General features: G+C 37.1%; 1 protein-coding gene across 3 annotated transcripts in view; it reads left to right on the forward strand.

The window, feature by feature from the left end:
* cttnbp2 (cortactin binding protein 2) overlaps positions 1-12,556 on the forward strand; it is an 85,469-nt gene that overhangs the window by 56,839 nt on the left and 16,074 nt on the right. For all 3 annotated transcript variants that reach the window (XM_015042304.1, XM_015042305.1, XM_015042306.1), the window contains exons 5-9: positions 3,064-3,357; positions 5,225-5,324; positions 8,286-8,436; positions 10,367-10,549; positions 12,280-12,397. In XM_015042304.1, the coding sequence (XP_014897790.1) occupies positions 3,064-3,357; positions 5,225-5,324; positions 8,286-8,436; positions 10,367-10,549; positions 12,280-12,397 (846 nt within the window). The remainder of the gene's footprint in view (positions 1-3,063; positions 3,358-5,224; positions 5,325-8,285; positions 8,437-10,366; positions 10,550-12,279; positions 12,398-12,556) is intronic.

Here is a 12,556-nt window from a genome sequence, read left to right on the forward strand (position 1 = left end):
AAGTACTTGTACTTCGTTACTTCCCACCACTGTCTTTCATGAATGTGAACTACTAACAAATTGTTGTTAAACATTTCAGCAATTTCATTTTTGCTGTTGTATATTTTCACATGCTATGATTAAAAATAATAACCATTTTTTGTTAATTTTTTCAAAAGTTTTACTCATTTTACTACAAACCCTAATCAAGTGGTATTCATATTGTCTTGTTAACTTTTTCGCTTTGCTTTAAATCTGAAAAAATGATAATAAAAGCTCTAACAACACAGTCGTTACTAAATATATTCTAAAACTTTCCTGTGGAATGTTACAAAGTGTGTATTTTGAATTAATTAATGTACATTCATGCCCTGTTTTAAAGTATACACACACACACACACACACACACACACACACACACACACATATATATATATATAATTAATAGTATTGTTTATTCTAAATTAATATTAATTACAATTTTCATTCTTATTTATCCCCTTGTTGCTTTTCAACATCACACCAGCATGCTCCCCCACTCCAGTTTTATTACTCTTATATAATCTCTTTGATCGTGTTTGCAAGACACTATCATCTATTATAGTTTTTTCATTTGGTTAAAACAATTCATAATTAAATCAATATTCAATTAGATGATGTATGTATTACTGTGGGTGAAGGACTATTGCATAATAATATAACTGTTATCTAAAGTGCCTTGCTAAATTAATTATAGACTTTGAACTTTCACAAAATTCCTCACAATACAAAGACGAGTGTTAATGTGTTTTATTAAGATTTTAATAGAATAGAAACAAGTAATTTGTAATTGTGAACAGAAACGAGAATAATATACAATTTAAAATTTTTTTACAAATACAAATCTGTTGAAAGGTGTACCATTCAGCCCTCTTTACACTGATGCTACTGAATAAAGTCAATCAATTTGTCCCAAGCAAATATTAGTAATATTTGTCCTGGCTTTTTCCCAAACCAGGCTAGGCATAAAGTTGTGGTTTAAACTCTGTTTAAAGCAGGGTTGTGTTGTAAAGGAGTATCCTTTACAACACAACAAGGTTTTGAGCATTTTAAGGAGCAGTTTTTACGTTATGGAGCCCACACTAACAACAAGAAACTATTCGAATGCTCTGCACATTATCTTGAATACACCATGTCCATGGTGAAGCATGGTGATGGTAGCATTATGATGGTGGATACCTTTCTCCAGCAGGGATAACGAAGCTCGTCAGGATTGATGAAGAAGTGGGTGGAGCTAAATACAACTTAGAGGATATAAAAGTGTTTGAATGGTCCAATCAAAGTTCAGACCTAAATCCAGTTCAGTTTTTTATAGACTTGAATGTAACTTTTTGTAAATGCTCTCATCCAGTCCAAGAATTCAATCAGGAGCAAAATCTACAATTTTTCAGGTTTTTATTTGTAACAAAAACTTCTGAAAACCACGTGAAATGTTCCTTCCACTAAGCATCTATCTACTACTTTTTGTTGATTTGTAACATAAATTTATAAATATATACACAAAAAAGAGTTTGTAGCAGAAAAAAATGTGAAAAAGTTCAAGATGTATGATTACTTTTGTGAGACACTTTATTTACTTTGACTTTGCCAGATTTGGTTGTTTCTAGAAGAGCCTGCACCCAGACCACATGCTTAGAGCAAAAATGTAAAATTAAATCTTCAAATAAGTTCTGAATCAGCATTAATTGGATTTGCGTAACAGATCTGAAGTTGTGACAATAAAACAAGTAGCTTCTTCTTAAGCTAGCCAACCAGACAAGAGCTCACTGATAATATATACATTAATTGGTGGAATAAAACAGTTTCAAAATCTTTGCAGTAAGCGGACTTAATCATAATAGATCAGTTGATATGTTTCTAACTCAGTTTTGATAAAGTAGCAGTATTAGTTGTTGTTTTTAACACTATTGTAAAAGTGGCTATTCGCTAAACAGCAGAAGTATTTTCTAACATTTTTCTGTCTGTCTTGTTGAAATAATTTTACATAAAATGTGTCATTTTCCCCTAACAAGTTCCGATTATGTTTTTCAGGAATTTTGTGATTTTTATCAATGTTGCTAAGTGATTAACATATTCCTGGAATATGTATGCTGTTTGTATTTTGTCTTTGTATTTTGCTGTTTTTTATTAGATGTACTACAACCATTTACAGACCATTCTCATCTGCTAACACTAAAAAATGGTTCGCATTGGCTGTACTGATATTTGACTATACATGTAAACAAAAAGAAGTTATATCATTTTTTACAATGCAAAGATTTTAATGAATAAATCTTTTGCGTTTAAATATAGATTCTCAAGCACTTGCTGTTTCTTCCTGTTGGCTGAACAACAAAAACAGGAGATTCTAAAATTCTTTAAAGTTTCTCTATTGGTCAGAGTTATTAGCCCTCCTGGTGACTTCACACAAAACTTCATATTTTTACAGAAAGTACCATAATGAACACTTTTTATACTTTTACTGTCCCCAAAAGACAAAGACAAAATCTCCACCAAGTTTGATCAGTGTATTTTATTTATATTTAGAGTTTTGTATGATTTCATCAGGGGAACCTCGAACTTTACCTGCAAAGGTTGAAGCATATCTGTTTCTAACATTAAAAGTGATTAGCTTGATAAAATTACAATCAAATCTAGGATAAAGTTTAGGATTATGAAGTTTCGTCTTGGCGTCTTATCCTTCGTCACTAGGACATGCAGTTGCATGCGCATGGAATATTATTAATTTTATGTTTTTGTCATTATGCTTTGCATTTTTCCAAGTTGCCTTCTTGTTGTTATTGAACTTGTTTGACTGTTCAGTGGTTGGTTTGAACAATGTTTGTCTGACCTCATGTCAGACTGATGAATTTGATGCTTCAGTTTTTGGCCTGAAATGTTTACATAGGAGCTTGCTCTGTAAATTGTGTGTGAAAACTGAACGTTTTCTCCTTCCCTTCCACCTTCTCATGCCCTTGCTCTCCCTTGCTCAGCACTTCTAGTCTCACTCCTGGTCTTCCTCGTCCTAGTTTAACCTGTACTCCTCCTCCTCCCTCCACCCTGCAGGCTGGTGTCCCTCCGTAGTCTCCTCTCTAAGTAGCGGTGGGCCTGCTGCCCTGGACAGTAGGCACCTCCTGCTCCTCCAAGCTGCTTCCCAGGGAAATGTCACTTTATTGTCAATGCTGCTTAACCAACCAGACTCGAACGGAACCACCATAAGTATCACTCCTACCACCTCACCCACTGACATCGCCTCTACCACTACTTTGAAAACTTCGCCCAATCTTCTTGACCCAAACTTCCACCTCGGTCACAACCAAACTTCTGCCTTGTTTGCTGCTGCTCAGAATGGACAAACTGGTAAGTAAAACTTCACTAGTTGTAATCTTTTGTTGAAAGCTGATGATTTTGACAGTTTGCTCATTTATAACTTCTGACTTGTGTACAAACCTGTTGACTGACAGCAGGTAGATGTCTAATGACCTGGTCTGCTTATAGGGAATAAAACACGTCATTGTTTGTCTGCTTCAAGTGAAACTATCATAGAAATCAGGGGTTTATTTTTGCTTCTATTTTTGCCTCTAATGTGATTTAAGTCTGAAGAACAGCTTAGAGTTAATGTAGAGCGCACCAAAAAGAGGAGAGAGAAAAATAATAATACACCTAATATACACATAATAATTACACCATAGATTTCTTCATCTTGATTGGACAACAAAGCAAGAACATAGTGAATTCTTGTCTACATTAAGCAAAAACTGTAACAACTGTATGACAGTGTAAAATACTGAATATAAACCCTTTTGGGCATATATAATGTAGCATTTTAATTTATTTATTGGTGATTCAGATTGATGGGCTGATATTATAGAACTTACCAGTTGAAGAGAAGAACGGTGCGGCCGCAGGTTGACCTGTACAGCCGCTACGTTTACATGCAGAGATCAGACAGAGGTGGACTGAAGTGGTAACTGCGTGAGCAGTGGCTGATCCCATTATGTCTGCTGCTGTTAGATTGTGAAGGAGAATGCAGGGCTGTCATGTGGTTGATGTAACATCAGCAAACATTACACGCTCATTCATCTGACAAACACAAACTACAAGAACCGAGCGATGAACTCCTTTGAAGATCTTTGCGTGCCTCTCTGCTGCTGGTTTCTAGGCTGACATGTTTGGTCATCATCGATCCATGATGGATGTTGTCCCTCAGACTAGAGCCTGAGGGACAAAAAAATCAAACAAACCTCATTCTGTCTTGCATTAATATTCTTAGATGTTTTTGCTTATAGATGCCTCAGTCCGATACTGATATCGCACCCCGATATGGAAAACTATTCTAGATTGGGTATCAGAGACAATATGCCCCTTCTATAAGACCAGATCTATTCAGTGTAATTCTATGCTATGTGCTCTGAGTGACGTCATGCTGTATTATTTATTTTACATTATATTTAGAAGTCCTAACTGCACTTTCTGAACCATTTGAAGAAAGGTTTGTTGCAGTTTATGTTTTTATATTTGACCAAGATAGTCAACCCATTGTTTTTATCAGTTTCAATTTCTTTCTTATTTATGTTTCATTGACTGTTCTACTCCTACCTGCGCTGACTGAACAAATTAAAGTTGTTTTTCCATGTTTGACCAAACTTGTGAAGCTATTGGTGTATTTAAGTGTTCTGTGCTGGTGCAGAGTTATCAAATAAATTTGTAACTTATTTTAAAACTCGGGAAGAATTCAGAACAAGAATTCAAACAGGAACCTTTTCTGTGGTCAAGCCTGTTCTGATGCCAGGAAACATCCTAATCATGGGGCAGGATGATGAACACCCCCTGTTGGGTCAGATCTTTCTTACTTTCATGAAACCAGCACAGCTTTGGCTCCAGGTCCCAGGAGCTCTTAGCTGTGGTTTGTCCTGATCTGAGCCATGGCCCCCAGGCGTTGTGGCCCCCAGAGGAGTTTCCTCTGAGGCTCCCAGGCTCATCGATTCATCTTTGGTATTTCATATTAACTTTTGTGACAATGGTGTGTAAGTCTGTTTACTAAGCAAAGTTCATTTCACATTTTGACTTTTATGTGCAGAATGAATTGCATGAAGTATTTATACATGTAATGACTGTACTTTGTGTCTTCTGGCTTGTGTTTTTTTATGTAAGTGTGGGTGCCTCTACTGTTTTCGAGCCGGTTGCTACATCACCTTTCCTCCTCCTCTGCTCTTCTCCTGTTCAGAGTGTGTGAAGCTGCTGCTGTCTGCAGGGCTGCCTGCTGACATTTTGGATGGAAATGGATTCACACCCTTACACTTTGCTGCTGCCCACGGCCACGCCAGGTGGGAGTCATTTAAACGCTTCTGCAAAGGACAGACCTGTATCTGTCATTCTTTGTACTTATTATGAATCATTTGACAACAATTAGTTAATCCAAATCAAAATGACTGATTTAATTCCTAGCTGATGTCTTTAAAATAGTCGTCTATGATGAGATACTGATATCTGTATCTGTCCCAATATTGAAATAAATTCTAGATCTGGTATCATAACAATGTGCCCGATCCATAAGCGCAGATCTATTCTGTCTAACTCTATGCTTTGTGCTCTGAGCAACATTATGCTTTATTACATTATATTCAGAATTGGTATTTTAGCTTTCTGAACTATTTGAAGGATTTATTTTTACGTTTTCGACCAAGGTTATTTTACATTGGCTGTTCTACAACTAACTGCAGAGACTGAACAAATTCAGAAACCTATTTTTACATGTTTGACCAACCTTGTGAAGCTTGGTATCTAATTGTGACATATTTGTGCAGAGTTATCAAATGAATTTACAATTCAGTATATTTGTGTCAGTTTAAAAAACAAAATATTTCAAGTCAATTCAGCTTGGGATCAGTCTCGATCAATACTAAACCTCTGATATCGATATAGTAATTGGCATCGGAAATGGAAAAATGGATCAGTTCATCCCTAACTATGATGTTGAAGACTGGATAGGTTGAAGAAATTAGATGGCTTAGAGTCTTGATATAAAGTGCTATCACCATCTGGCATTAGATGGATCTGCCACATGGAGTCTGACAAAGTTGATGTGAATTTATCATGTCTCATAAAGTCTATCGCTTCAAAAGGATGAAAAGTCTCTCAAATATCAGGATTATCAATCAGTTACTGTTCACTAAGTATGGCTCTTGAAAAAATTAAGGTGTTGCCAACAGCAACAAAAATGGTGAAAATAATGTTACACAAACGTAAGGTTTCTTCTCATGTCTTGTGCCCCTTTATCTGGTTTTGACTCCCTCAAAACTCTTTCAAAGGTTTCTCCCCATCTTGCTTTCCATTGTCTTTCTCTGTTTTCTTCTTTATTTGTTCTTGCTTCTGCTTTCCTTTCGTTCTGTTTTGCCCTTTGAATTATGACCAACCCTCCTTTTCAACGCACCCAGAAACCTATTATGACATGGATCTCTTCTATAAAAGGTTCATACATAGTCTGAGTTTAGGAACCCTGTTTATAGAAATGGAAAACTCTACATGCAGGAGGAGGTTTTCCATTTTTAGTTTGACCCATATTTCAATGCTGCCTCAGTTGTTTATTTAGGTAAATAAAGACCTGATGTCATCAGTTGTTAATTAGACATGGAAATAGTGTCTCTGATGCTCGGTGCCAACCTAAATGTTTGTGTTTCTGGTTAAATGAATGTAATTACAGTTCAAAGATTGTTGCTTCTGGTTGTTCACATAAACACACACATTTTGTGACTGATGCAGTGGTGTTTAAAGGTTTGTTAAAAACGTCTTTCAAGTTTCAACCAACCTCTGTCAGCCAAAAGACATGAGGCCGGCGGGGCTCGGGTATGTGCAGCGCTGTAACATCCGATCACCATGGTATTTATAGAGGGGGATGTTCAACTCCACCTCCCCTTCTCAAGTCCTAGTCACACACACACGCACACACACTCTCAAACAGCTTACTCAATAATGTTCACTAGTTATTCTGTAGTCATGACTCAGTGGCACTGTGAACAGAGCGGCTCGTTTTTCCCAGGCATTTTCCTCTACTACCACTAAAAGGCTGAACTCTTCTCTGTTTGATTAAGTTTAAATACTGAAAATAAACTAAAACAGATATCGCAAATGATTACCAGAAATGGTGTCGTCATCTAAATTTTCTTTCGGCAAGGACCTGTGTGTCAGTGGAGTGAGGGACTCCAGTCTGTAACTTGGATTTGGGTCACACGTTAGTCAGAAATACAAAGACTTGACATTTGAATTAAACTCATAGTCCAGGAGTCTCATGAACAGTTTTTATGTCATGCAATGAGGGATGACAGTAAGCCTGTATGAGGAGAATGTAGAAGTAAATTATTAATGTTGCACCCTCTGTACAAATGTCTGGTTCTAATGGTAACAGTGTTTGTTGTCGGTGAAAGAACTGTCCACGTTCCGCTCTTTTTATTTTGTCCCACTACCAAGCAAAAGTCACACCACATGCCTGAGATTAGTTTATTCTCCTGTCAAAGAGCGGGTTTGACTCATCAACATTATGATTATTAATGATTCAGAGCATCATGGTTATGGTTGTTGAAGCATCATAGTCACCTGGATGTATTTTAACAGGGTTTCCATGTCTTAAAAAGTCTTAAATTCATTTAAAAAAATGTAGGTTGACTTTAAAAACGTCAATCACCAGTTTTACATTTTGTCACTGTGGGACTACTTAATCTCGTAAATTCTGTGAAGGTTTTTTTCTGGCAAGACTAGAGCATCGTTCATTTTACTCAAACATATACCTATAAAAAGTAAAATCGGAGAAACTGGACATTTTAAGTGGTCTTCTCATTTTTTCCAGAGGTGTGTATTTTTTTATTTTCCCCAAAAATAATTTCAGTTAGTTTTTGAATGAAGTCATACAGGTGATAGGTAACATCAAAGTTGGGAAAATCACAGAAAAGATTCGCCATGTTTTTATTTTTTTACATCACAAAAACATGCCATGTTGCCAGAGGTAATAGCCAAGTTTTTTAACACATAAATACATAGTTATATCTCAATGATAGCTCATGCATTTTTCAAAAATAATTCACAACAGTTGATTTTTTTTGCATGTTGACTTAAATCTTCTTAAAACGTGGAAACCTGTTGGTATAAATGAGCCCTAGGGATCAGGTTTAAATCCATAGAACTGTGACTGAGCCAGTCAACGATATTTTCCAGAAACTTGATTCCTGTTATTCATTATAATATCTTAAAATGTGACGTCAGGAGAGTTGTTAACGTGGCGGTTTTCCCTGCAGCTGCGTGGAGGTTCTGCTGGCGTCCAGAGCCGCTGTGGACCCATTGGCGGCCCAGGGCCAGACTCCCCTGTTCCTGGCCTGTGAGGCAGGAAGCCTGAACTGCGCTCAGGCTCTACTGACTGCAGGAGCCAATCGCTCACTCACCAACACAGTAAGGCTTCCTCTGCCATCCTGCCATTCTGTTGTGACTCACGTGGTTTATTATGTGGTTTCTGGTACAACTGAAAAAACTTTCCTCTGAATAACAAAATTTGATATTATTATTATATTTTACTTTATTTTTTTGTTTGTCTGGTTGGTTTCTCTCTTTTTTTGGGTTGGGGTTACCCATCCTGTCTCCTGACTGCTTGTTACTACGTAGTAACACTCTTTGTTTCACACTCACTCACTCCACACAAAGGATTTTAAGTAGTCTCCGGGGTTCGGTCGTCTGAATCGTGTGAGCCCATTGATGTACTGGCTTTCTGTGTCTCCATAGTAACCATAAGAGCTCCGTGAGTTGCTGTGGCAGCATGCGATGAGCCCCTATATTTAGTTACTTTCTTTGTTCTATATTTAACCCGCTGTTTCTGCTGTGCTCTGTAACATATCCGACCTCCGAAGCACAAACATATTTTAGGCCTAAACAAATATGTTGGCCAAATTTTAATTTTATTTTTTTGTTAAAAACAATAATTTAACATTAAATAGTAATCAGTACAGTCTGAAATTAGTCTGGAATGTTTTAAAATGCTGGAAACTGCATGGTCAGTGATTCTCAGAATGGTTTCAAGGCAGTTGTTCTGACAACGTACTGCAGATGCTGAGGCAAGAGGCTAAGTGTGGAAAGCTGTGTGTGTTTTAATGTTTATCCCCTTGTTTTTTTCCTGAAAAGATTATGTGTCCCAAACAAAGTTCCAAATGGAAACCTTGACTCCAACTGATTGTTTTAATCAACACGTCATCCAAATTCTACTGGCTAATTTATTTCTACCCTTTTGACTGCTTCCATATTTAAAGCTGCTCAGCCACAAATGTCAATGTATTTTATTGGGATTTTTATATGATAAACTGACACTTCTTGCAGAATCAGGATCAGAATGCTTTGTTTTTTTTGTACAGAAGCACAATTATCCAAAAACATGGACAATAGTGAATCTACTCACATTTAATTGGATAATGTGTTAATGGGTTATAAAGACTTTTGCAAGGCGCTGTGGACTCAGTGTGTTTATTACTCCACATGTAAATGTTTTAGAGGGAATTTAAACCAGTTAGCAGGTTAGGGAACTGGAACGCCGGTGCCAAGTAAACAGACAAAGAGGGTGCTAAAAACAAGAAGCTGATCCAAAGCTCTAAAAAACAACTTGAAGAAACTTAACTATTTCAGCGCAAGTGAGAAGTTATATTGAAACAAAGTCAGGGCAAAGCGAGACAGATGTGGTGAATTGTAAATATTACACTCTGAACGTTCTCAGAATATCCAGTCCACACCACATTTCATTAAAATATGTAATGTTTCCCTGAAGATGATTCTACCGTACTCTGCTTTTTTAATTTTGCATAGGAACCAGGTTAGATATGAGAGTAGAGATAGTTTCAAAAGAGATTTTTTTCCCCAGTTTTTTGACCATGTGAGCTTAATCAATGCTGAAGATTCTCAATAGAAGTATTTTCTATAGAAAATACTTCTATTGAGAAGTGTTTTATATATTCCTCACCAATATATAAAACTGATTCAATTATTTCATCAGTTTTATATATTCCTCTTATTGCTGATCAGGAAATATGATTGTGATTGATTTATGATTTTTAAATCTATATATACGTCTTATTGATCATAAATGTAGAACAGTTGGTAACTCATTGTGATTTTGTCTGTTGTATCTGATGAAGGATTCTTATCTGTGTTTGAAAATAACTTCAGAGCTGAAAAATAGATTAGTACATAAGGAAAGGATTCACTTCAGATTAATGAGCACATGGATTATTTGATCAAAAGTGATAACATAAGAGACAAATTGACATGGTAGACAGACAAGTATATGGTCATTATGTTAATACGCTACATTTCATTTAATTCAAACATGACCTCTGTACAGGACGGCTGCACAGCGCTGCATGCTGCTGTCCGCTCGGGACACGTAGACGTGCTCCGTCTCCTGCTGCACCACAGCGATCCCTCCGACCCACCGGACGGACCAGCTCTGTCCGCCGCCCTCCTGAACCAGGCCAACAGTGACGGCTGGACTCCAGCACACATGGCCGCTGCCCTGGGCCTCAAGGTAAAACGACCGGACCCACACCCAGCAACAAAGGCTGCACCGATTTCAGAAAAAGTTCAGTTTTCTGGCCGATCACCGATCCTTAAAAAGCCTGCCGACAAATTTGATTCTGAATTTGTCCAATTCTGATTTTTTTTGTCTGAAATGTTGCTTAATATAACAAGAAAGTCACTGAGTTGGTTGATTTTTAGAACTTTGCTCACATGCAAGTGTCTCCCAAAATTAAGGAAATCTGGGCTGATTTCCAAAATGAACATGCTGTTTTCTAATCTACTGGAGGATTTAGTATTTTTATCAGTTGTGGCAGTAATTGACTCATCATAGGTTCAAAAGAACCTACAATGAACTTAATTTAACACCTTTTAACTGTATTTAGGGAAAGTTTCCCTCTACATAAGAGCAGGTTTCTGTTAAACTGAATGTCTGTGGATGGAGAAAGAGAGCAGATGATTAGAGTGAGCTTCAACATTTTCTCCTGTTAATTTGAGTGGAGCAGAGCTGCAGTTAAAAACTGTGGCTAAACCCACAGAGAGAAGAGGTTTGGACGGCTCTGCCTTTACTGTGTGTTAAAATGCAGTCAGATTCCTGTGAAGGAAACACACGTTCCCACCACTGCTGCTGTGTGTCTGCTTATGTTACAGCAGCGCTTTAGACTTGTGTCACCGTTCAACACAAACCTAAACCTATCATACGTTTGATATTTTACTGGATTTATTCCAAAATTTGGGACAAATGTGGGAGCTTTGTGCTCCAAGTGACGTCATGCTTTATTATTTATTTTATATTGTATTTATAATTACTAATTGCACTTTCTGAACCATTTGAGAGGTTTGTTGCAGTTTATTTTTGCATGTTTGACCAAAGTAGTCAACCTTTTGTTTATCTCACTTTCACTTTCTTTAGTATTTATACTTTTCATTGGCTGTTCTACTCCATAAGAGGCTGACTGAACAACTTAAAGTTGTGTTGTTTCCGTTTGACCAAGCTATTGGTGTATGTAAGTGTCTGTACTAGTGCAGTTATCAAATAAATTTGTGATTCAGTACATTTAAGTTTGTATTTAAAACAAAAGACACATTTTAAGTCAATTAAGCTGTTTTTCTGTCCTTGGATATCGGTATTGGAGGTGAAAAAAGTGCAGCTCTAGTTCAAACTTCATACCTTTCATCCTAACACATTATTTCTAGATAAAACAGACATAATATTTCACAAAATTCACTTCATTCTTGTTCATTTAGAGCCTCTCATTAACTTGTTTTTAGATTCTTCAGAACATGTGGAACAATTAGGAACAGTGTCATACATGTTCGGTCATACATGTTCACATGCTGTTTATACTACTATGTTCAGTGTGCTCAGTTCATATTATATGTGATAAATCTGTCCATACTTGTTTCATTTTAATCTGATCCATGAACCGTTTCTTCTTCGCCTGAGTAAATCCTCTGTGAATCGTTCACCTGCTCCATCTTCACACCAGCAGCTAATGGAGTTTCTGTCCTTAGAGGACAACATTCACTAGAGTGCATGGAATACGAATTAAGAATCTGTCTGCACACTTAATCTTATGCAAATTACAGTTACTTGAAAGAGAGACAGCTTTTGTCTTGCGCTCATATGATTTATTGGTGTTTGTGCATGTGCGTGTGTGTGTGTGTGTGTGTGTGTGTGTGTGTGTGGGTGTGTGTGTGTGTGTGTGTGTGTGTGTGTGCGCGTGTGTATACGTGCAGGAGTGTCTGGAGGTGTTGTGCAGCCACAGTGAGCAGGACATCGAGCGGAGGGATAAGTGTAATCGCACAATTCATGATGTGGCAACAGACGACTGCAAGGATCTGTTGGAAAACCTTGGTGAGTGTTCATCTTTTTTTACTTGTGCTTTAATAGAGCCATTGTGTTTATTCTTATTTACCTTCATGCCATAGTCAAACTTGGGGACATGTTTTATCAGACATTTCATTATTTTAAACCTGCTGCTCAGAGTAGGAAAACTATAGGAAGTTAAAATGT

This window comes from Poecilia latipinna, unplaced genomic scaffold, assembly GCF_001443285.1.
Source record: "Poecilia latipinna isolate Pla-1442-1.1 unplaced genomic scaffold, P_latipinna-1.0 Scaffold585, whole genome shotgun sequence".
In the NCBI taxonomy this organism is placed as follows: domain Eukaryota; kingdom Metazoa; phylum Chordata; class Actinopteri; order Cyprinodontiformes; family Poeciliidae; genus Poecilia; species Poecilia latipinna.